Source organism: Hyperolius riggenbachi, chromosome 4 (genome assembly GCF_040937935.1).
Source record: "Hyperolius riggenbachi isolate aHypRig1 chromosome 4, aHypRig1.pri, whole genome shotgun sequence".
In the NCBI taxonomy this organism is placed as follows: domain Eukaryota; kingdom Metazoa; phylum Chordata; class Amphibia; order Anura; family Hyperoliidae; genus Hyperolius; species Hyperolius riggenbachi.
In genome coordinates this window covers 128,098,176-128,123,989 of record NC_090649.1, presented here as the reverse complement: position 1 = coordinate 128,123,989, position 25,814 = coordinate 128,098,176, and the positions used below count along the sequence as shown (strand labels likewise).

At 43.1% G+C, this 25,814-nt stretch overlaps 1 protein-coding gene across 4 annotated transcripts in view; it reads left to right on the top strand.

Annotated features, from left to right (window-relative positions):
* The window catches only part of DGKD (diacylglycerol kinase delta), a 157,599-nt gene that overhangs the window by 45,044 nt on the left and 86,741 nt on the right, over nt 1-25,814 (top strand). For 3 of the 4 annotated variants that reach the window (XM_068280598.1, XM_068280597.1, XM_068280599.1), the window contains exons 2-3: nt 2,418-2,528; nt 22,124-22,204. In XM_068280598.1, coding sequence (XP_068136699.1) covers nt 2,418-2,528; nt 22,124-22,204 — 192 coding nt within the window. Of the gene's footprint in view, nt 1-2,417; nt 2,529-5,490; nt 5,559-22,123; nt 22,205-25,814 lie in introns of those variants that run through there. The other variant, XM_068280601.1, reaches the window with a different exon arrangement.

The following is a 25,814-nucleotide window of genomic DNA, read 5'->3' as shown; positions in this document are numbered from 1 at the left end:
GTGGTGCAGCATAGGCAGCCAGGGATAGGTGTAGGCAGTGGTAGGTGGTGCAGCATAGGTAGCCAGGGATAGGTGTAGCCAGTGGTAGGTGGTGCAGCATAGGCAGCCAGGGATAGGTGTAGCCAGTGGTAGGTGGTGCAGCATAGGTAGCCAGGGATAGGTGTAGCCAGTGGTAGGTGGTGCAGCATAGGCAGCCAGGGATAGGTGTAGCCAGTGGTAGGTGGCCGCAGCATAGGTAGCCAGGGATAGGTGTAGCCAGTGGTAGGTGGCGCAGCATAGGTAGCCAGGGATAGGTGTAGCCAGTGGTAGGTGGCGCAGCATAGGTAGCCAGGGATAGGTGTAGCCAGTGGTAGGTGGCCGCAGCATAGGTAGCCAGGGATAGGTGTAGCCAGTGGTAGGTGGTGCAGCATAGGCAGCCAGGGATAGGTGTAGCCAGTGGTAGGTGGCGCAGCATAGGTAGCCAGGGATAGGTGTAGCCAGTGGTAGGTGGCCGCAGCATAGGGATAGGTGTAGCTCGAATTAGGTGGAGAGGGAGGGAGACAAATACTCACTTGTCAGCAGCCAAGTCCTCAGTCCGAAGTGCTTAATTCACTTAGAGTGCAGAGACGCTGGGCGGGAACAAGCGTCATTGATGACGCCAGCCCAGGACTCAGGAGAAGTGCTCTGCATAGTGCGCCGCTGGTGAGAGCCCGGGAGGCAGTCTGTGCGTTCCAGCAGCCGCGTCCTCACTGGACGCGCGTCATATCCGGCGCCTGAGAGCCGACTCGCTGAGTGGTGACGGGCGGCGAATGCGGAAGTGGAAAAACCGGTATTTTGACAATGTGCATGGTATGATAACCATGCACATTGAAACCCCGATATATCGCGATACCGGCATATCGCGACAACCCTAGAGGGGAGGTGTGTAGGGTCTCAACCCCTCTGGAGGGTGTAACAGATTTGTGCAGGTTTACTTGCTAATTGTATTTGATATCACTATGGCTGTTCTTTTGTTTTTAGTTTCATTTGTTTTGGTTATGAATTTAGAGCATGTATTCAAATAACATGGCTTTCCCATCTGTTTTTTTTATCTATAACGAAAAAAATGTTCATTGGGGGCATTGAGTCTGTTTTGTTGTGCAGACTTGGCTGTCATTCTCTTTGAACCTAACTGGTTTTATTCATTCTACAGTGATGTCTATATCATGTACTCAATTGTGACTTAATGTCCTCAATAACATTTTTGTACCAAAATAGCTAGTCCGATTTCAGGCTTCATACAAATTGAAACAAGATTTGTATCAGGCAGAAAACGTTGCAATTCATTGGTCATATCTGCCCACCAGTTATGGTGCTCATTACAGTGAGAAGGTGTGGGGTTCCACCACCCTCTCATTGGCTAGTCATCACCTCAAGGTTGGGTGAAATCATCTGCTCAACGTTGTTAGAAAGCTTGGACACTGCAGTGGCAACTATTCCACATATCACCCGCTCCCCTTAGCTCCTTTCTTCAACCTGTTCAATCTTCAGATTCATCCTAGTAACTATAGGCTATTTTACTTAGTTACAAGCCTAGCATTGCTTCATCCTTCACTTTTTAACAGTACTACCTCACCTACAGTTTATTTACTCTTGCTACTCTTTGCTTCTAGCTGGTTTCCCCTTAGGCTGTAAGCTTGTACAAACAGTTTTCTCTCCTAGCATTTCTCATAACCGTGGTATATACTGTATACTGTCACTATATCATCACAGTGTATTTCTCACAGTGTGTTGTTTACCTATGTGTTATTTGTGTTCTTTTTCATGTAAATCCTTTATAACTTTAAATGGACAGCTTTGTGGATAAATATGTAGAATAATAAAAATATAATAACATTACAAGTACTGATTTTTGTAATATCTAGCCAGTATGTGTGCACTTAGATGAGAATATTTTTCCAGAGGAATGCAAGAAAATGTATTCTCAGGACTGTGGAGTCTGTACAAAAACCACCGACTCCAGGTACCCAAATTTACTTCGACTCCGACTCCACAGCCCTGTTCATTCCGATAGTCCAGAAAATAAAACACAACTGAAGTGAGAAGAATATGGAAGCTGCCATATTTATTTCCATTTAAACAATATCAATTGCCTGGCAGCCCTGCTGGTCTACTTGGCTGCAGTAGTGTCTGAATCATACCAGAAACAAGCATACAGTTAATCTTGTCAGATCTGACAATGTCAGAAACGCCTGATCTGCTGCATGCTTGTTCAGGGTCTATGGTTAAAAGTATTAGAGGTAGAGGATCAGGGAGACTGCCAGGCAACTGGTATTGCTTAAAATGAAATAAACATGACAGCCTCTCGCTTCAGTTGTTCTTTAAACCGTTTTGGATAAAATTTGCCTATAGGGCCACTGCAACAAATCTTGACTTTTCTATGTTTCTGACTTTTCTAGGCTATTATAAAAGAAGGTCACCTACACAAGCAGACCAGCTCCTTTCAGAGATGGAGGAGGCGCTACTTCAAACTGCGTGGAAGGACGCTCTACTACGCCAAGACTGCAAAGGTCAGGAGGGGGAAGGAGTCCCATATTGTGGAGGAATACAGCTAATGTTGATATGTTTTCTTTCTGTGAGATCTCAGAGACCAGCACATTCATAACATTCACTTATTTTATCCATTGTACGTTTGGGTTGACCAGTCTGTATACATAACACCATATCTCGTTATTGGACTTGGGACACAAACTGCCTGTTTTGTACCACCATGGCTGAAAGAGCAGCCTCTTCCCCCAGTGAAAAGTAGTGTGTTATATTGGATTGTATCATGAACACATGTAAACATAGGGCTCCTGCTGGTCATTATTTACATTACAGATCATGGAGCTGTTTAGGAGCCTTTTGGTGAAGAGATTTTTATAAATATGCCCTCCAAGATGTTTCCTGTTTGGTTGCTTGCTCCCCTCGAAGCTTACAAAAGTGTATTATAATAAAACAGTTGCCTTATTGTATCGATCGGTGTCAGCACACAGAGATAATCTGATTATTGGTGATCTGCAGTATCACCAAGAATACAGATATATACCCGATTATTGATGATCTGCAGAATCACCAATAATGCAAGTATAACTAACCTCTGGACACCTTTATAGTGTGAGTGTTTGGTGCAACAGTAATGACTTTGAGTGGGACCACCCGAGGAGCAGGTGGTCCTTGGCAGTATGAGAAATACCTCCCTCTGGGAAGTGCAAAGACCTTCCAACAGCCTGAGACTTCCAAAGGGGTGGAGCCCCAGGCTGAATAGCAGGAAGGCCCTGTGGCTAAGTGACACCTAGAAGGTGGGCGTCACAAGCAGGACTGGAGACTAATCTCTCAATGGAGAGGGATAGCTCGCAAGGTCGGGCAGGCTAGGTTGGCAACACACGGGCAGATAAGGTACAGAGACAGAAGGCTGGTTCGGTAACCAGGGACAGGCAGGGTTGGCAACAGGTAATCAGATATGCGTAGGTACGGAATCAGAAAGCAGAAGGATAGTCAGGAATGCAATAGGTCATAACAGATATCAAACAATGCCTAGTCTTGGGTGTGAGGTCCGTGGTCTCAACACCCTGGAACTAGTCTGAAGTATAATACAATGGTAACACAGTATCCCTAGTCTTGGGTGTGAGGTCTGTGGTCTCAACGCCCTGGAACTAGTCTGAAGTATAACACAATAGTAACACAGTATCCCTAGTCTTGGGTGTGAGATCCGTGGTCTCAACACCCTGGAACTAGTCTGAAGTATAACACAATGATAACACAGAAGTAATCTGGCTCATTGTGAATTTCCAGGTCCTCCTGGTTCTAACACACTGTAGGATCTGACTAAGGTCTGAGTGCTTTCACGTAAGTGTTCGCAACGGCAGACAACTTGAGACTGACCAGCAATAACTATATATAGAGCGGCGCTCCCTGGCGCCACCCATCGCTGATCAACCAATAGCCACTCGCTCTGAGATCAGCTGACCAGCCTGGTCAGCTGATCCGTCCTCGTTTGTCATAAAGGTTCTGCCTCTCAGCGCGCGCGTGCGCGAATTCCTCAATCTGTGTGCACTAGAAGGCCAAGCCACATCAGACGCACGCTGCCGCGTGCAAACCGCCGAGCTGGACGCGGAACCAGCCGCTTCCCTGCCAGTCCGCGCGGCGGCTTTTCCGCAATCTATTACACTTATACTTTATTTTATTCATTTTTATATGGCCCATGCGCCAGTCTCCTGTTTAGAGGTCAGTTCTACATTATAACATTGCTTCTTTGCCTTCTGGGAAGGGATGTGCCTGAATTGCCCATCGCCCTCCCTATTATTGTATCCAAAGGCGGTTGTGGCAACGTTTGCTAATTGCCTTCCCTTTCCACAGTGCATTCTAAAAGAGGTTGTTATTGTGCTATAACTAACTTTCCCTTCTACAGCAGGCGGTAGGAGGGAATCATCATGGGGTTAACATTTAGCCTCATTTTCACACACTAGATGAAACTTGGTCAATGCGGTGTACACACGGCCAGCGATCTGAGATGGCCGATCACTGGCTGAGAGCATTCTTCTCCCCACTCACCCCGTTGCTGCGTAACATGCTTCAGCCTCCGCCGCCCCCCTCACCGGCACAACATGTCACTAGCTAGAGGCTAGCACAGCATTTGTACAGTGTCTGTCACTTACTGTACCGATCCCTCGCTGTCAACATTCCTTGTACATGGGCCTTCAAACAACCAGTCTCTCAGACTGTATGAGGGGAAGCCTAGCAGTTCACTCTGAAGCCAGACATGAATGCATATCATCTGAGCAGACAATAAACTACAGAAAAACTGTTAAATGAAATAGCTATACAGTGTTACTTATTACATATATTTTTATGTATATTACATTGGGTAAGGTGAGCAGGAAGTACACCAAGATAATCCCTGTAACTGGACATAAAGAGTTTAACTATCCATTCCATTAGAATCTGAATCCTATGCAAAACTTTCTTTAAATAGCAGGGCTGTGGAGTTGGAGTCGAGGAGTCGGAGCGATTTTAGGTACCTGGAGTTGGAGTCGGTGGTTTCATAAACTGAGCAGTGCGAGTTGGAGTCGTATGATTTTTGTACCGACTCCACAGCCCTGTTGAATATACCTTTTTGGATTGTAATTGCAATGCCAAAGTGTTTGAGAAGTCTTAGTGCTTATGTAAAACCCACCTGCACACAGGTAAAAATGGTGTGCGGACTTCCCTACTGTCTGAAATTGAGCCTTTGTTTTTCACCTCTATTACAAGAAGTTTGATGTGAAAGGTATATGGAGGTTGTCACAACTGATTATGGTACCTTATGTTTTGACATCCCTGCTTCTTGCTTTTTGCAGGTGTTTGACTTAGAAGACACTGAAGCTAAAAAGACCATGATGATTGCTAGACAGTGGGCAGTGCTTTAAAAGGGGTACAGCAAAGGCATCCTCCATATTCCTCACTTTAAGTTTACTTTAAGAAAAATAAAAAAATAAATAGGTGAAAGCTCATTCAACCTTCACCTCAATACTGAGAGCTGCAATGCTGTAAATCTAGTTATACAGAACCTCACACTTTCAGTAAGTAACACGCCTACATGTTTTTTTTAATACTGGTTGAATTTCCAAGAATCCAGAACTGCAGCATCATTGTCATTCCAGATAGGTATTCTTTGTGTTCAAAACCTATATTTAAGTGTGCTATATTTGTATCAGTAAAATTGCTACAGCTCTCTGCGCAAAGAGGACATGTAACCAAAACTACATAATGCCTAAAATTTCTTATTTTTTTTCAGTAACCATTTATAAAGTAGTCAGTGTTTGGGAGGATTTTTTTCCTCTTCCTGATTTACTTTTCAAAATTTATAAAAAAAAACAAAAAAAAAACAAAACAAAAAAAACATAGCTGGTCTCCCGGAATGCTGAGGGGGTATCCTGAATAATTTCCTACATTCTGTTATATTTCATTACAGTTCCTCTTTACGGCCACACAGGTCTTTAGTTAGTTGATGTCAAAGAAATCACTTTCAAATGATGTGGTCAGTCACCCAGACACTGGCCACTTCATGCACCACAGACTGTCCCTGCAAACACAGACTGTCCCTGCAAAAGTCTGCAGTATTTTTAGAGAGGTTGTCTGCCCCATGTTCAAGGGTACTTATACTCGTGCTGAGCATTATTTCCGCACCTGCCGGGCAGGTGTAATTGCTCCACTTCCGCAAGTACTCTGCATGGACCCTGTTGGAGCACTTTTAATTGGGAAGAGTCCTGGGGGCCAGTCAGATGGCTTTCCAGCAATACGCAAAATATATTTTGAATGTGTTTGAAGCTGAAATCTATCAAAAATCCATTTGTAGTGTGTGGCAGAAATAAATGCCTATTTCATCATAATTGGATCAGGGAGGGATCTATCTTTTGAGCATGTCAGGTGGTCATCGTCAAGTGTGTGGGCGCCTCAAGTTTAGGTCGAGCTCTCTGCAACTGCAAGGACCAGTATCAAGTACTCAAGTTCTGCACACAAGGTACAGGCACATTTGTTTGAGAACAAGCGGCAAGTGATGGAGCGGATTTCCGCTGGAAGGGAAGCGAGGAAAACAATGCGATAGGACGTCAGGGGTTGCTAAAGATCCGGCATGCTTTCGCAGATGTCATGTGGCCGCTATACACACACAGGTCTGACTCCTGATTCTCTACCATGACGGTCATTATCGTCTGCAATGACTAAATTCAGGCCGGCGTGTGTGCAGTTTTACTGCGAGTCGGGGCACCACTCATGTGAGATTATCTTCAGTTTATTACTTAAACAGGCAGGGGTTTTAGTTACAGAAGTTTGATTTCACAGGATTTTGCTATCCTTGTAGCTTCTAATTAAGCTGTCAGATGGTGTATTTAAATGTATGCCTGGAGTGCCTTTCAGTGCCAAACGTTTGCTGTAAAATTGCACCTCTGGTGGTAAAGCAAGTTTTAACATTTTTAGCATTCATGAAGAAAACACATTGAGGGCCCATTAAAATCGCTGTAAAAATGGCGATTTTCGCGATCACGAAATCGCGGCGATTTTAATGAAAGTGCATGGGAGCGATTTTTAAAAAAGGCTAATCAATCACAAAGCGCTCAGAAAAGTGCTTCTAGTGTGAATGGCCTCTGACTGTCTTTAAAGTTTATTAAAGGCCTCTTAGACTATACAGTACATGTTCTGAAACTGGAGGACCTGAAGAGTTAGAATTAGAACGCTAAATTAGGAATTTAGTGTTTCACATAATCATTGTATCAGTATTCATCAAAATAATAATTTCAATAAAAATCCACTGAAATTATTACCTTCGTAAGACACTTATCACTAGCTGTAACACTGATAGAATCTGGGAACTTCCAGGGTACATGCAGTTGTAAATGAAGGAGATAAGCAAGCATGAGATCTCATGCTTGTTCATCTATTATTCCAGCCATAAGCCCCATCTACACAATACGATTCTTTGTGCGATTCGATTACGATTCTATTTACGATCCGATTCAATCCGACATGTCCGATAGGGATTCGATTCAATTCGCTATTGTTTTGCAATGGCAAATCAAATTGAATCGAATCCCAGTCGGACATGTCGGATTTAATCGGATCGTAAATAGAATCGTAATCGAATCACACAAAGAATTGCATCATGTAGATTGATCTATAGAATTATTGCTTGTTATCCTGATAAGTAATTAGACAGGAGGAAAAGGGAGGTGGCAACGACAGCAGTAAATGGGGGTGGGGAGAGATTTCTGGCAGTTTATTCAGATTGATGGTGATTGTTAAAATTACTACCTTATTGAATTACAACAAGAACATGAGCAAGAGATCTGAGGGAATTTTTTTTTTACTTCTCCTGTTCTCTCTAATAGCTATTGATCTCTCCATTTTTAATCATAGTGCCCTTTTCAATGTTTGCTGTAAACTGATTGTTCTGCTGATGTCATTGTACAAGCTGCCATGGTGGAACTGAGAAGCAGAGTACCATTTTACAGTGTTCCCTTGTTTCAGCTGATCTTCCTTAGTCTCATAGACTTTAGCACACCAGCATCTTCATAAATACTCTCGGATCATTTTAGTCTCTGCCATACCGTTCCACTTTCTCCCATTGTCATGGTCTACAGTCAACTTGTCCTCACAATTTGTGGCCATAGTATTAGTGTTTTATTGGTAACATAAAGGGCATTCTGAACATATTTCTTTAGGTAGCAGGAAAAAATGTCTAAAAATGTACCACTGCCAAGAAATCCAGGGTTTATTGGTTAGACATACCCCCATTTCTGGAAAACTGCTATTGCAGTTTGCAAAGACCACTAAGAGATTGTGTCATCGGTAGGTGGGAGGAGCCTCATAGTGTGGCCTGTGGGGTATTCTACTTCTGCCTGTGCCACTGAGCCAGCATTTTTTATAAAGGGGAGGAAGGAAGTAGTGCAGTGCCAGCCACAGTATGTTGTATTCCAGAGCTGCTACAATGCTTCCCTGCTGCTCAACTCCTTTACGACTGCGTCACGCCAATTGACGTGAACGCAGCGGCTCCCCAGGACTGCATAATGCCAATTGGCGTCAAGTCCTGGGGGCATGTTTTGCTGGGGATCGTGCACGCACATTCCCGCTTGAATCACGAAGCGGAGCTCTGTGATCAGTCTCCAATCGGCAATCGCCGCTTGGAGACAGACGGCGAAAACACCATCCATTTACACTGTACAGCGCTGCGATCTATGGCAGCGCTGTGCTGGAGACAGCCGTGTCACTCGGCTGTTCCCTGGGGAGGCACAAGAGTGATCGGCTGAGAAATGTATTAAAAAAAAAAAAAAAAAAAAGACAACCTGCAGCAGCGAACGGAGCCCACCAACAGAAATCTCTGTTGGTGGGCAGAAAAGGGGGGGGGGTATTTGTGTGCAGGAATGTGTGGCTCTGCAGCAAGCCATTAAAGCTGCAGAGCCCTAATTTGAATACAAAAAATAGCCTGATCACTGGGGGAGGGGGTAAAGCCTGTGATCCTTAAGTGGTTAATGAAGTAGTTGGCTATTGCTGCATTACACAGATCAGTGATTGAGGGGATCTGATTTAGGTTAGTTTATTTAATTGCTTTAAACCAGACCTGAACTCAGAACTTCCTCTTTGCTCTAAAAGACAAGCAACAGCATAATAAATTTTAAAGAAAAAATTTGTTACAGCTGATACAAATCCTGCAATAAATCTGCAGTGTCTACTTTCTGCTTTCATAGAAGCAGACATAGGGGTAACATCCTGTGTTAACAAATTAGCTGCTCTGCTGAGGCAGCAAGCTGTCAAATTGAGAGATGAACTTACAGTTGTGATCAGTCACAGATGAGGTGGAATTAAACAGGCTAAACTCTCTAAATACATATAGGGTACACTTCTCTATGTTTTCCTTCTGTTCTATGCAAGAGTTCAGGTACACTTCAAAAAAAAAGTTTTTATTTTTTTCCCCTCTTTTCTTTTAAAGAACATCAAACATCTAGTGAGCTGGGAGTGTGGGCTGTTGCCTGGGGAAAATGTTTTACTTAGAATGAAACACATAACGTCTTGCTTTAGAAATAAAATTGCCAGGCGGCACAAGATGGAGTGGATTTATTAAAGCAAGTTAAAAACAGTTCTTAATTCCATTAACTGCTGAAACCCAATTAGCTTCTATTGGAAACTGCCCTAGTTTTGCTCCACTTGGCTTTGATATAGCTGCCCTCGTGTTTTGAGTTGAAGAGGGGGTGGGCAGTGCCAGCAAGTGCAGCCTTGTTCTGCTAAAATGCAAGCTGCCATCTCTACCAGTTGGCACCACTTTAGCTCTGAAAATTCTGTTTCCTGATTAACACAGACATGCACCCTCTGGATCTGTGCACATGGGATCCAACCCAGAGCATAAGGCAATGCTCGATGTAGCTCTTGCAGATCTCCTATTGTAGTGTAAATAAATAATGAAACCGCAACATGTAAAATCAGCAATATGCTAGTTTTCTTTAGTGAAAGTTTGAGTCATCTCTGCTGTCTGTACAGCTACACAATACTATCTTGTGTTCTCTGACAGTTATTTACAGTAGGATTGGTTGTTGTTGGGTAATACAGACAGTTTATGGAAATAACGGTAGGAAGAGGCGGTACTTGTTGGACACTTTTTTTTTTTTTCTTTACGAAATGTCTGATGCCACTAACAAGTATTATGCTCATAAATTAGGGCGTATTCTAACAAGTAAAGCTGACCATAAAGTGCTCAGGTGTATGGGCACATGTATTTTTAGATTCTTGGATTACTTTTGCTGTATCATTTGAAGCTTGAGCATGGTACTTAAAGGGCCATGCTTACACTCAACCAAACTGCCTGATTGTCGTCTGATTTTGGTCTGTTGGATGACCATCAGCGTGTGTACGCGTTGAAAATGACTAGACGAGCGATTGATAACAGGTGATTTGCCAAATTCAAACGACCGCATGTGTGTACAAGGTAGTTTTAACAACTTACATGTCCTGCAGTCCGTTGTTTCGATTGCGTGTGCAGTATGTTAGTGAGTTGGTCACTCAGTTAGTTTGTGAGTACACATGTCTATGCCATGTGTACCACAAATAATTCCGATTATGGCTCTTGCTGTACTTGGCGAAATAAAACTGATTCTGATTCTGGTGTGTGTAAAATATAAGTCATGTAGACAGTTTGTTGTGGTGTTACTCATGCACTTTGTTGGACGCGTGTACGTGCCTTAAAGTGGATCCAAGGTGAACTTTTACACATTGCATAATTGTGTTCCTTTCCTATTGTTTATAGGGCATTCCTCATGCCAAATTCCCTATAAACTAAAAAAGCCACACCCACAGGTTTTCAGAGAGCCTTGGCAGTAGCAAAAGCTCATGGGAGCTCAGTCTGGGCAGGAGGAGGGGGAGGGGTTGATTTCAGAGGCAGAGGGGAGGAGGAGAGGGGATTAGGCTGATGGCTCAAGATACAGATAAGCCTGCCTCCGTTTAATGTTTACAAACAACATGGCTGCTGTCATTGTATCACAGGAATAAATAATCTTATTCTATTAAAACTGTTTGCAGCTAGATTTGCTGTGTAAACTATCTAAACTTTAGATAAGATATATAGACAAGTTACTTGTTCTAGTTAGTTTTTCATCTCGGATCCGCTTTAAGACGTAACCGGAGATCTTCTTGTTTCTTTTGTATTTTTTTTTTTGTATGCCTGTGGTTGGATGTGCTGGCACAAGATATGGCCATTCTGAGAGCATTCTGCCTAGCAACTACTTCCTAAACTGGATCTAAGCTCAGAACTTCCTCTCTGCTCTAAAAGGTTAGGCACAATATAAATATAACGGGAAAAAAATCATTGAAATGTGCAGAAATCATAAAAAAGAAACTTGAAAATGTACTTGATGAACTTTCAGGGAGCACAGAAAGGGTTAAGCATCCGTTTTTTTCCTGCACAGCCAGTGTTGTGAGTCACACCTACTGATAACACACGAATTACACTAAAAACTGTAGCTAAATAAACAAACAGAGCTCAGTGCAGCTGATTTCTACAGCATTGATATGTGTAATGAACTTTTCAGTGTGTTCTATGCAAGAGCTCGGGTCTACTTTAAAGACCACTATTGTGAAAATCTTAAAACTTAAAATCTATAAAAAAAACAAAAACATAAATTTAGTATGTTTCTTCAAGAGTAAAATGAGCCATAAATTACTTTTCTCATATGTTGCTGTCACTTACTGTAAGTAGTAGAAATCTGACAGAAACCGGCAGGTTTTAGACTTTCCCAAATAAAAAAAAAAAAAAACCTCATCTGTCACCTGCCATGTATGAGCAACTTAAAGAGAAACTCCGACCAAGAATTGAACTTTATCTCAATCAGTAGCTGATACCCCCTTTTACATGATAAATCTATTCCTTTCCACAAACGGATTATCAGGGGGCGCTGAATGGCTGATATTGTGGTGGAACCCCTCTCACAAAGAAATTCTGAGTAGGTACTCTTGGCAGTTTCCTGACTGTCAGGCAGGGAACACACTTGTCTTTCAGTTTTCTGCGCGCGTTTTCCTGCATACTTTTTCTGCACACCAAGTGTGTCTCTATGCAGGAAAATGCGCGCGTTTTTTTCATAGCAGCTGATGTAATTGATACAAAAAAACTGACAAAATGTGCAGAGTCATGATGCAGAATGTCAGTTTTTTTTCTGCGCGCGAACAACACAGTAAGTGTGTACTAGCCCATTGATTAACATGAGTTCTCAGTTTTTCTGTGCAGAAAACGCGTACGAAAACAGTCAAGTGTGTTCCCTGCCTGAACCTTGCTGCATTGTGGGAAATAGCTGTTTACAACTGTTTCCAACTGCCAAAAAAACCTGCAGCAGCTACATCACCTGCCAACAGTAAAAATGTCACTATGTGATAAATGTCAGAATGTAAATCAGGGAGAGGAAAGATTTTACAATGGACAAACACTGACTAAATCATTTATACATAATTATTGTAAAAAGGAAGCACTTTTTTATGACATTATTTTCACCGGAGTTCCTCTTTAACCAATCTACAGAAAACATTGGCAGTTTGACTGCGGTATGTGTTATTTTGCACAGAAAATTCCCCTGCTTTTACACATCTGTTAGGAGAGCCCTTGGCTTTAATGGTCATTGATCTAGTGCCCTCACCTCCCCTCATCAGTACATCTGCTCCTTCCATACACTGTTGAGTAGTAGGTTACCATAGTGTGCAAGTACTTCAAAGATAAAAACAAAAGACCGAGAGCCCAAATGGTGCAGTATATCAAAGAGTAAAAAGCAAAATAAATCAATGTGGATTTATACTCACAAACATAGGTTGCCCCTAGGCAACCACTCCATATGCAGGTGGGGAGAATTAGGACCTGACCCCACTCAGGTTTAAGATGTCGCTCTCTGTAGAAGAAGTAAGGAAAAATCCTTGCCACCCCAGGTGGACCGAATTGTATATAGGATGCGAATCAGAGGCGCCAAAAAGAGTAAAATAATTATAGGTAAAAAACATTTGGGGGGAGCTATACTCACCACCCGTTTCACAGACCAAAAACCAACGGAGACCACAATATTTTGGTCAAGAAAAATCACAGTTTATTGGTACTCCCAGGTGCTACGCGTTTCACGGGATCAACCCGCTTCCTCAGGCAAAACAGGAGTACAAGCAGTTGGGGGTCTGGAGCAAATATGGGCGCCCATATTTGCTCCAGACCCCCAACTGCTTGTACTCCTGTTTTGCCTGAGGAAGCGGGTTGATCCCGTGAAACGCGTAGCACCTGGGAGTACCAATAAACTGTGATTTTTCTTGACCAAAATATTGTGGTCTCCGTTGGTTTTTGGTCTGTGAAACGGGTGGTGAGTATAGCTCCCCCCAAATGTTTTTTACCTATAATTATTTTACTCTTTATAGTGTGCAAGTAGTTCCTTAAAGCCTCATGCACAGGAGGTCGACAGTGCTGGACTGAGGCTGTGCAGACATCTTGCTAGCCTCCAGGTTAGCGATTCATTCTTTGCTGTGTAGTGTGAGGTGGGCCGATGGAGCAGCACAGAGTGGGCGCGGTGAGTGGGAAGAACAATGCCCCCAAGAGATTGATCACCGGTGCAGTGGGGTTTGAGGCCTGCTGCACACATGCTAGATTCTCAGCAGAGGTGGCCCCGACCATCTACCTCGGCTGGGAACCATCTATTGTGTGTATAAAGATTCAGTCATGCCCTTCTCATTGGCAATAACAGAAAAGCAGGTGAGTGGCAGCATGTGTCATGCTCATACTTGAAAGTCACTGCAGGAGTATGAGGATTTGGACCTTTTGTGGGGGATGACAATGGGGATTCTTTTCTTTTTTTCTTTGAAAGAGGGCAGTTGGAGAGAAGACTAAGATGATGGCCAGAAAAGGGTATCCTAGCCATTTGCTTTAATAACTTTAAAAATGTAATCTTAAAAACTTACCACATAGCAGCAGTGAAAGGTAGGTAAAGTACATTGTACAGAAAAGGGAATTTTTAGTTGTGGGGAATTCCTCCAACCCATTCTTGGTTGCTCTGAGTCTTGTGAGATAAATAAGCATTAGGTAATGTAGAGTGATAAGTGAGTTGAAAAGAAAAGGTGTTTAATATGCGGTGTTCTGCTCAGCAGGAAGCTGAAGTGGTCATTGGTAAATCGATTACCTGGTACACACCATGCAATTTCTCATCAGACAAATGGGTCGATAGATAATTTCTGACAGATCCGATCGGATTTCCTATCTTTTTTTTTTTTTTATCGATTTTCTGACCACTTATATGCAAATCGATCAGAAAAACGATCGGAAATCAGATCGGAACTGTCGGGAATTATCTATTCGACCCACCTGTCTGATGGGAAATTGCATGGTGTGTACCAGGCTTAAAGCCGCATCTACACGCTGATGCGGCTCGATTGATAAGATCCGGCAGGACGGATCTTCGCACCGCCGATTCCCTGCTCGATCCCCGCAAGGGGACAATGGCAGGGAATCGTGCGGGAGATAAGCGGCGCCGGCGGGGACGAGCGGGCACGAGCGGGGAATCGAATGCGGCGCACGCGCGACGAGCGGGGACGCGGCGGGCACGCGGAAGAGCCGTCGGATCGCTTCAATGTCCCATGGTGTAGATGGGGCTTTAAGATTCGTACATGCCTGGCTGAGGCTGCTGATAACGGCCGCCTCAGCCAAGTCAGTCAGTAACTGCCAACTCGTGAGCGATCCGCTGTGTCTACTCAACAACAACAAATAACATTTGTAGAGCGCTTTTCTCCCATAGGACTCAAAGCGCATAAGCATGGCTCAGACCATCGTGGTACAGAGGAAGAATTTAATAAGTCCGGAAATGCCAGGCTAAACAGGTGGCTTTTCAGTCTGGATTTGAATAGCCGGTGATTACTCAGCCCCATACCTGGAGGTCGGCCTGACGTCATCGCCGGGGACCGGGACGGAGCTGCGGCGAATGGCTGACGGCAGAGCTGCGGCGAGGGACATGCTTGGGGCTGGAGATAGCCCCGGGTAAGTAGCGCTTAGTTTGTTCATATTGCCTGATAACTCCTTTAAGTTAAAACGCGTATAGTGGGAACTGAGCCATAGGAAGACATGGACATTACTATGAAAATCAGTTTTCTTTCAATGATAACTGAGAGCAACTTATGATAGACAAGACTGCATGGGATTTACCATCAGCAGATAGCTGAGTGGTTAACATTAAAAAGTTCTTCCAGTGGCTGAAGAGGGCTTGACTGACTGCAGTGAGGCACTGATCATAGCAGACAAGCGCCAATCCGCAGATCCCTGGTAGCAGTAATCTACCACACCATGCAGGAGCTAAGATGCAGGCTTTACAGAGAAGCCATTGTTACTCAACCTGTTCAGAGCATGTACTAGCTCCACAGAGAATTATGGAGAATGATGGGGACAAGACCCTCTGGGACTTCCAGATCTAGAAGATGCACAGGTGCTGGACAGTCAACCAGACATTGCAGCAGTAGATACGAAACAGAAGACTGTAGTGGCTGTAGATGTGGTGCCACATGAAATCGACATTGTGAATCGGAAGTATGAGAAGCTGCAGGAGTTCCAGGGCCTGGAAGAGGAATTAGAGCGTTGGGGGAAATTAAAAGGCAAAAGTGGTTCCATTGGTGGTCATGACTCCTAAGCTGGAAGAGTAACAGATAGATCCCAGGGACATCTCAGAGTTCTCTGTCCAGAACAGTTCAATGTTCTGAAAAGCTAAGAGATAGATCATATTTTAGACTTCCCATATCACCTTATCATAATGTACATAGCAGAGCTGCTTGCCCTACAGGCTCAAAAAAAGTGTGGAGGTTTATTAACCATATGAGGTGTGCAGTGAACGGACATTTTTGTGATTCTGCGCATCCAATCCTATTTTTTTTTTTTAATACATTTTTTTTTTTGGGGGGGGGGGAGGATTTTGCACGGGTTGACATGCTTGAAAGTAACACAGCTTTAATTTACTGTACATCTCCTCCTTTAGTAAGCTACCAGAGTTCCCTGTCTAAATTGAGTCATGAAGCAGGAAGTTCGGCAAAAATGAAGCTGGAATATTTGATTATCTCAATGTTCACAGACCTTAGTTCTTGCCCTCACTAATATTTAATGTGTGAATTTTGGCTGGGGACTAGAGATATTGCTTGTACCATGCCTAATATGACCAATGCGTAATACGTTGTTTTTTTTCTGCCCCCTCGGATTTCCCTAAAAGGAAGTTCGGCAAAAATGAACCGAGGCACCAAAATTAAAAGCTTTTCAGAAGTACCGTATATACTCGAGTATAAGCCGAGTTTTTGAGACGAAAAAAGTGGTCCAAAAGTGGGGGGTCTCGGCTTTTACTCGAGTCACCATTTTTTTTTTTTTTTTAGTGAGCCCCCCCAAACTGTAACAGCCTCCACAATCAATAGTCAGGCTGAGCGGTGACAGCTCTGTGTCCCCCGCAGCCATGTGGAGTCTGTTCTGCAGCAGTTGAGAGTGTATCCATCCGTACAACTCCCCCTGCCTCCTGAATGGTCCTTCCGATAGCTCCCGATGTCTGCGTACAGCTGCTGCTCCTATTTCCAGAAAGTAGTCACCACACTGACAACGCTGGGACATGCCGAATACAGCTTACATTCAGCGCGTGTCTCGCCGCTCCGATCTCCCCTTCCACTACCACATGACATCCATCTCTCCATTTTCTGCATTCAGCAAATCTGTTCTCATGGTGACCGGCCCGCCTACTCACTGATGCATGCGGAAGTGGAAGAGGGAGATCGGAGCGGCGAGACACGCGCTGGATGTGAGCTGTATTCAGCATGTCCCAGCGCTGTCAGTGTGGTGACTACTAGCTGCAAATAGGAGCGGCAGCTGTACACAGACGTGGGGAGCTATCAGAAGGACAGGGCAGGAGGCAGGGGGAGTTGTACGGGATGGACACACTCTCAACTAGAAGCGGCAGCTGTAAGCGAACGGGAGTCCACAGAACTTTACAGTACTCTGCCTTTATCAGCCAGTGGCTGAACACAGTTGAAATCGACAGACTGGTAAGACAAAACAACCTGTATCCTCTTTTGCCCTGGGCTATAACATAAATGTGTACCAATGGTTTTGTTTTGAAGAGGTACTGGCTGCCAAGTTGCACAGCTGTGTAACACTGCTCTGAGTGGCAGGAATCATTGTTGTTGTTGGGCTTACATTTCCCTTGGCAGCTCTTTGTAAGTGTGCAGGTGCATACTATTGCTGTTTTCCTCCATGCAGACCCTCCATGTGGTCACAGTTTCTGCCAGCCCTGTTGCCATGCCGACCCTCGCTGCTAACCACTAGACCGCTCGCATACGTACAGTAAGCATAGCGCAGCTGATCCATATTGATCTGCACTTGTCCTCCTTGTCCAGCTGTCACAATGCTCACCTGTTACCACCAGTGTTACCACCTGCAGAGACCTTCCATGCAGACTCCATGTCTTCCGGGTGTCCCTCGGCTTATACTTGGGTCAATATGTTTTTTCAGGTAGAAGTTGGGGGGTCGGCTTATACTCGGGTCGGCTTATACTCGAGTATATACAGTACCTTTTTTAATTAATTACAAAAATTGTGGTCACTTTTTGGTAAGAATAATGTCTGATTTTCCCAGGGCTGTGGAGTCGGTACAAAAATCATCCAACTCTGACTCCTCAGTTTATGAAATCACTGACTCCAGGTGCCCAAAATTGCTCTGACTCCTCGATTCTGACTCTCTAGTCTAGTTCTTACCAGGGCTTGGGAATTGGTACAAAAATCGCCTGACTCCGACTCTTCAATTTTTGAATCCTCCGACTCCAGGTACCCAAAATTGCACCGACTCCACAACCCTGGATTTTCCATTGAGCTCCGGAGAGGGTGTGTGTCTGTTTTCTTTTTTTCTTTGCTTATTCCAAGAATTGAATTAAAATAATCCTCTTTCTAGCCCGGGCAGAGTTTTTGTAACCTAAAACAATGGAGTTTGTCTGTCTGGAATGTTATTAGAGATGATTAGTGAGACACTAGTGACTCTGTCTTGCATGCAGATTGTATGCAGCTTGGCATAGGGGCAATAACAATGGTAGGAAGTACATGTACTGTATTAGGCCCAGTTCCAAGCTGCATACAATTTGCATTAGATTTGCATGCAAGCCAAAATTTTAGGATCCTATTAAACATCTGTGGTGTCTACTAATGGCAAGGACACACACCTACCTCCTCTGCTGAAAAGGCATGGGAAACTGTGAGTAACATATTGTACTCTTGGCAAGAAAGGTGACATTTGTAACCAAAATAGTAACCTGGTTTAATAACATCCTGGCACGTGCCCTATGTATCTATTTCAAGGGATTTTGGTAGAAGAACTTCTGTATCGTACAATACATGCTTACATTAGACACAGCAGTAGACGGTTTATGCTTGTGAGTAGCATTTACAGTTTTGCAGGTATGACCGCTCTAAATATATGGTTTGTGTCACCTGACCTGTGCAGGTGTTTCCCCTGTGATATCTTCTGTACCAGCAAAGCAAACACTCTGATGCCTAAATGTAGCCGAGATACTGTAGAATATTCAATCCCTTCCTCAGATTTCTATGCATTTATTGCAATTTTGTTTAATAGTATTACAGTAACTGTATAAAGTGCCTAAAGAAGAACTTTAACCCAGGGTTGAACTTATAATAATAATAATAATCTGAACATTTGTATAGCGCTTTTCTCCTGTCGGACTCAAAGCGCTCAAGAGCTGCGGCCACTGGGACGCGCTCAAGAGGCCACCCTGCAGTGTTAGGGAGTCTTGCCTTGAACTCCTTACTGAATAGGTACTTGACCTAGCCAGGATTCGAACCCTGGTCTACCATGTCAAAGGCAGACTTAATTCCAATCAGTAGCTGATGCCCTCTTTCCCATGAGAAATCTTTACCTTTTCTCAAATAGATCATCATGGGGGTCTGTGTGGCTGATATTGTGGTGAAACCCCTCCCACAGTGTGATGTCATGACCATGGTCCTGACAGTTTGCTGACTGTGAACCTCATTGCATTGTGGGAAATAACAGCTTTTTCCAACGGCCTAGTAAGAAAGATCTCCTTCTGTACATAGAACTCTCAGTAACGAACATTTCGTACAGATCACCTGGCAGAACTAAAGAGGTCACCACCAGTGATACATTTCAGAATGTAAATCAGAGAGAGGAAAGATCTTACAGTGGACAAACACTGACTAAAAAAAAATCCATAAATGGATATTGTAAATAAGCAATTTTATTCATTAAGTTATTTTCACTACAGTTTGCTCTTTAACCTCCTTAGCGGTAACCCCGTGTGTGACACGGGGTAAGCCGCCGGAGGGTGCCGCTCAGGCCCTGCTGGGCCGATTTACTTAATTTTTTTTTTGCTGGACGCAGCTAGCACTTTGCTAGCTGCGCCAGCACCCCGATCGCCGCCGCCGCGCGCCCGATCGCCGCTATCCGGTGCGGCGCGCGGCCCCCCCCCCCCCCAGACCCCGAGCGCTGCCTGGCCAATCAGTGCCAGGCAGCGCCGAGGGGTGGATCGGGTCTCCCAATGACGTGCTGACGTCGGTGACGTCATTCCGCCCCGTCGCCATGGCGACGGGGGAAGCCCTCCAGGAAATCCCGTTCTTTGAACGGGATTTCCTGATCGCCTATCGCCGGAGGCGATCGGCGGGGCTGGGGGGATGCCGCTGAGCAGCGGCTATCATGTAGCGAGCCCTCGGCTCGCTACATGATTTTAAAAAAAAAAATAATTAAAAAAAAACTGCTGCGCTGCCCCCTGGCGGTATTTTTCATACCGCCAAGGGGGTTAAACAATTATTTCATAGACAGTTTATACTGTAGCCACTTACTAGCACTAGTGTTCATTTTGTTCAATGACCAGATAGCTAGTCCAAAATGTTCTATTAAATCTACATCCTTCCAAAACTCCAAGAGGTTATTAAAGGTGTCTGTGTTATTGGTGAAGGAATCTGGACATGGAACCAGTTAGTTTGAAGAACTGAATAACTGATTGCCTGGAAAATACATTGATGAGTAGGCAGCAGCTTCATTTCTTTGGTCCAATTTCAAGCTACATAAATTTGCAAAAATATAAATCTCGTCGGCTATTTCTCTTTTTCTGAGGTAAAGTTCATCTTCAGGAATTATTTTCTTCTAACTAGCTCTTCCCTACTTACCGTAATGCTTTACCGCCTTCCCCTAGGGTGTGGGCATCAGGAAAGGGGCTCAACATTACATCCCAGGAAGTCATTCATGTAGGTTAGGATTCAGCATCAGTAAGATAATCGACTGAGTAGTACCAAAATAAAAAGCAATGAAAACCTCATCATCAGGCTGAAATATTGGAAATTAGAGATGCTGTTTCAGATGCTCTGTGACCTCACTAAATCCACTGGCACCAAATTCAAACTACCCACCCTGCACTGGTTTCTTCTAGAAACTAAAGCTACGGTTGAGTAAGGTTTAGGCTGAGACAGTAGATTGGGAGACCCTTTTCGGGACAAGCATGACTGGTGCTTTGTACTTTGTCAATTACTGCATTACATATCCACACTATAATAGTAATAAAAAAATCATGTCTGCACATTTTAGGAATTCAGTGAAGCTGAACTAACTTAGTGAAGATTACTAAGGTCAGCTTTAGGGCATAGTCACAGCGGGATGTTGCATTGTACTACCTACTGTATGCGACGGTTACGCAGTGTTAATGTGTGGTACCACCTTTTTTTAAAGTGGAGCATACAGGCAATGAAAAGTATGCCTCTCTGTATCTGTTAACATCTGCGTTTAGAAGTAACACACTGCAAGCAGTGAGTTACCATAACACAACATTTACAACGAGATGTTAACGTTGCACTGTGAATGTCGCATAGGCTTAACATTACACTGTGACTGTGTCCTTAAAGGGACCCAGAGACGAAGCACCCTCATGTATTTGACCATATATATCAGTGGGAACATGACAGTTAACACCTACTCTGCTCTTTGTTAAATTCTTCTCTGCTAAATCTGCCTGTTATCAGCTGTGATAAGAATCCCTGACTGAGCATTCAGTCTAGCTTTGCCTGGAATGATTATAGCTGGGTCATTATAGCAGAGCCACAAGGGGGCATACTTGGGCTTGAAAAGACATTACAGAAGACAGACTCAGCTATAATCATTCCATGGCAAAGCTAGACTGAATGCTCAGTTGGGGATTCTTATCACAGCTGATAACAGGCAGATTTAGCAGAGAAGAATGAAACAGAGAGCAGAGTAGGTGTTTACTGTCATGTCCCCACTGATCTATATGGTAAAATACATGAGGGTGCTTTGTCCCTGGTTCTCTTTAAGGTTAAAATTAAAAAATAAGTTGTGAATCAATAAAACTTTTGCAAATTGACCGACCAGTTTGGTTTGCTCGGGGACTGGCCCACCACTGGTTACCCCTTTTATTTTGTTTTTGATTCGTTTCTGTTGTTCCAATTGTCACGTCCTCTTTAGGTGAGCTGTTAAATAGAAACAGTGGACATTTTAAAGAGACACTGAAGCAGAAAAAAAATTGATATGATTTGCACATGTAGTACAGCTAAGAAATAAAGAGGAGCAGAGACATCATTCTAATATTGTTTCCAGTACAGGAAGAGTTAAGAAACTCCAGTTGTTATCTATGCAAAAGAGCCATTGAGCTCCACAACTTTCAAAGTCGCAGAGAACTCTGTCTTCTGAAGCTTGTTATTTCAAGTGTCTGTGACTGTATTGTTTTTTTTTTTCCTGCAGAGTAGAGGTCAAAAGTTCACTGGCCTTCTTTGTTAAATCATTTAGAATGCTGAGTAGTGTGTAAACTGCAAATATTATAGACTGATACAATGTTATAAAAAAAAACACTATATAACTGAAAATAAAGATATGAGAATATTTTCTTTGCTACTAATGTTCTAGTAATTATCCGTACTACACAATCAAGTCATTATATTATAATATTTTTTCTTGCTTCAGTGTCTCTTTAATATGATGCATAGCAACTGGATTGATTCTGTCAGCAAAATGTGTAGCTTTTCATACCTCCAGAACTGTATGCATAGTGCATTACCACGTATTGCTCTACAATTGCTGTAAATCCAATCTTATGGTGTTCTCTTGCAGTCCATCATATTTGAAGAGGTAGACATAACAGATGCCAGTGTTGCCGAGTCAAGTACCAAGAACCTGAACAACAGTTTCACAGTAAGTATTCAATATTAAATAACAATAGATTCACTGGATAGTAGTATGACTATTATTGCAGTAGGAATATTTGGCTTCCATAGATGAGCATTTAATATACATGTGATGAAGTATAGGGCACTTACTTTATATACAGGTTTATCATATATGTACTAATCTGGTATATGCCATATTTTTATTTATAGCGCTATTTCTTTTAAACCCCAAAAAAATGACTACAGTATATATTACATAGGCTTTATGAGTTAATAACAAACAAAAACAAAACACTAGTAGAGACACCTCTCTAAAATATAGCAGCCGTGAATCTTTTGCACCAAATTATAACAGGCCACATCATAACAAACAGTGTTCTATCTAGAACAGTGGACTCAGAAAATGCATTTTTAAGCCTTGGGTAGACAGGTGTGCTATAGCTCTGTGTGACAAAAGACCTAGATAAGCTTACTCTTTTTTATTTATGTATGTGTGTATTTGTTGCTACAGATTTTAAGCTTCACCAATCCTGAGTTCATACCACACCCGTTTATGGAACATTTTCTGCAAAGGGCATCTAGATATATCAATGAATCCTCTGTTAAGTATAGGATCTGTTCACACATCTGTTAAAGTAGCAGTACACAAAGGGCCATTTTCCTCGACTTATCTGAATACTGCATGGAACGCTGATATTCCATAGATGGCCTGTCTTAAATTACAAGTCCGCTACTTGGGCCCTGTCCACACTCATCAGTTTTTCTGTGCATTTTCTGCACAGGAAAACTGTGAACTCATCATTGCATTCCAGCGGATCTGGAGGTATGTTTAGCTTCTAAGGACGACAATGGTTAATTTGCATATATTCAGCAGTGATGCACTGGGAGACATCTCGGAGCTCACTCCAACCTGAATTATCGCAAATTATTTCTGTTTTAAGAAAGCAAACTTTTGCTTTCCATAGCATTTTTAGTAAGGAGGCTTTCTAGGAACATTGTAGCCCCTCACACACCCCAACGAGTTCTGGTTCACCATGAGCTCGCTGGTTAGTCTGTTCCTCTGAGAACTTATGTTACTCAGTGGGCTAGTTCACACTTGAATGCGTTTTTCACATGCAGAAAAAAAATCTGACAGCAGAGCAGCACTGTCAGACAGCTCATGCAGAAAAACACGCAGAAAACTAGTAGACAAGTGTGGATCCAGCATTACAAAATAGGTTCCGTGCTGGTAGATGGTTTGTAAGTTGAATTTGTTTGTAAGTTGAGTACTGTATTATACACAGTGAAATGTGGATAATTGATTTACTTTCAGACAACTCTAGCTTGGGATATACAGTATAGTTTAAACTGTTACTCCATTTTTTTCAGTGTACTTTTAGTGTTTTAAATTACTTATTACAGTTTATACAAAACTGTAACGTTTAACAACAAAGAATGTAATAACAAAACAGTATTGTATATTTTGTAAATGGAGACAACTCTGTATATCTGAAACATTGTATCTCAAGTCCTTTGTAAGTAGGGGACTGTCTGTACATTGACAGCATAACCTAAAAAATGCAAGCTACCTCGCATATTAATGATAAATGTATGGCTTTTTTTAAGCAAAAGTAGAATTGTATTTTCCCCTTGATTAAGAAAGGTAGGTTTATTGGACTATTGAACCTGCTCTTGGAATGAGATATGAGTAGGCTACAGAAACCTGATTCCTAACAAGATAAGAGTCTGCCATAAACTTTTGTTGTAGTCCTTGTGGTGTAGGTGGTTGACCTGAAGGGGGCTTTTTCTTCCCTCACTTAAAGGATACTGTATATCTTAAAGCAGGACTCCAGGCAGAAGTACAAAAAGTAGCCTGTAAAGAGAACCACATACTTTCCTCTCAAGTAAATCTCCTGCTGGTCCAAGGGTCCACTTAATCTTTACTTTGCAGTGGTCTCTTCCCTTGGGGCTTCTGTGAGAATGTGTAGATCCACTGATACACCTTCTATGACGGCCATCTTGTCCCACCTGAGTTTCTTACAAGAGAACCCATACTTAGTAATATATGAAGGTAAGGGAAGTCCTTTTGATTAGCTGGTAAACTACCCTTTTATTCTTTGGATGTGGTAGGGTGGATTCTACTGAAGACACAGACGCATTGCATTCACTGCCCGCATGCACAGTGATGTCAGAGGGGAAGAGATCTGCAGAGCAAGGAAGTGGTGGATCCAGGAAAAGAGTGAAAATTATTGGGGAGGGGAACTGAGGGGCTGCTTTATGGCCATCAGAGTGCATTTGTGTATCTTGCTGCCCCATGAAGGGAGTTGTCATTGTGACATTGTGACCCTATAGTAAGAGTGATTATTGGAGGCTGCCCTATTTATTTCTCTTTAAAAAAAAAATGCCAATTGCCTGGTTATCCTATTATTCCAGTGCTTATGATACTATAGGTCAAAGACTGACGTACTCTTCCGACAGTCTGACCACCCTGAGGCCCCGTGCACACTGCAAATCCGATTTGCGATTCCGATTTTCCCTGGATGCTAGCAAAAGAAAAATGCAGTACCGATTTAAAAATTGGAAATCGGAATTGCATGTGAAAATCGATTAAAAATCGGAATCGCATGTAGTGTGCAGGGGACTTGAGACTTAGTTCACGCTACAGGTGTTCTGTGTTGTGGATGGTGACAGCGCATATGTTGCCTCTGTGTATGATGTAGATCAGTGTTCTGACATCCTTTTCATCGAACATATCATTATAGCGGTGCTTAAGCTCACCTGTCCGCTGGGGAGTTCCTCTTGTGTCTTCCCTCCATTGCCGCCGGGTGCCTGTACCCCATGAAACCCCATAGTACGTTTTTGACTTTGTATGTGCCATCAGGTCATGAGGTACAGGCACCCGGTGACAATGGAGAGAGGACACATGACACAGGAGCGCACCAGCAGACAGGTAAGCTTAAGCACCACTTCAACACTCACCACAGGCCCAGGGGGAACACATTGCACATTAGGGAGACCAGCCAGGGGCTCATCGATTGTCTGCAAATTGAGCTCCACTACCGTTGGGCACCCGACCACCACATTCCGGGTGAAATCCTTCCAGCCTGTCAAATTGATTGAAATTACGATTGGGTGGCCACGTTGCATGTTGTTTGAGATGTGGTTGGAAACCTGTGAAAACGAGGGAAGTACAAACACAACCTGGGATTCCCGTGCTGCAAAGTGAGAGTGCTTTCCAGTAGAGATGGTCAACAGAGATTATCCACACAAACATAATGCCGGTTGGAATTGGGCCAATCAAGTTGACTTGTTACTACTTTTGTTTGGCCCAGTTCCAAGCTGCTTTAACTTTCTATGCAAACTGAAATTATCAACATCTCATTGACCTTATCTACTATCCACTAAGCCACTGTTCCAACCCATAAAACTTGTTTTTGGAATTCAGATGGTTATTTTAAATTGGAGGTCTGATTTTTAAAAGTAGAGAACAAAGAAGTTGCAATCTGTAGGCATTATAAATAGTCCTTATCTTCATTGTTTGTTTGGTACATACTGTATATATGTGTCTTTTAGCAAGTCCCATAGTTTCCCATGGTATAACAGTTGATCAGACAGTTGCAAACATCTTTGCCACATCACTATATTGTATGAACATG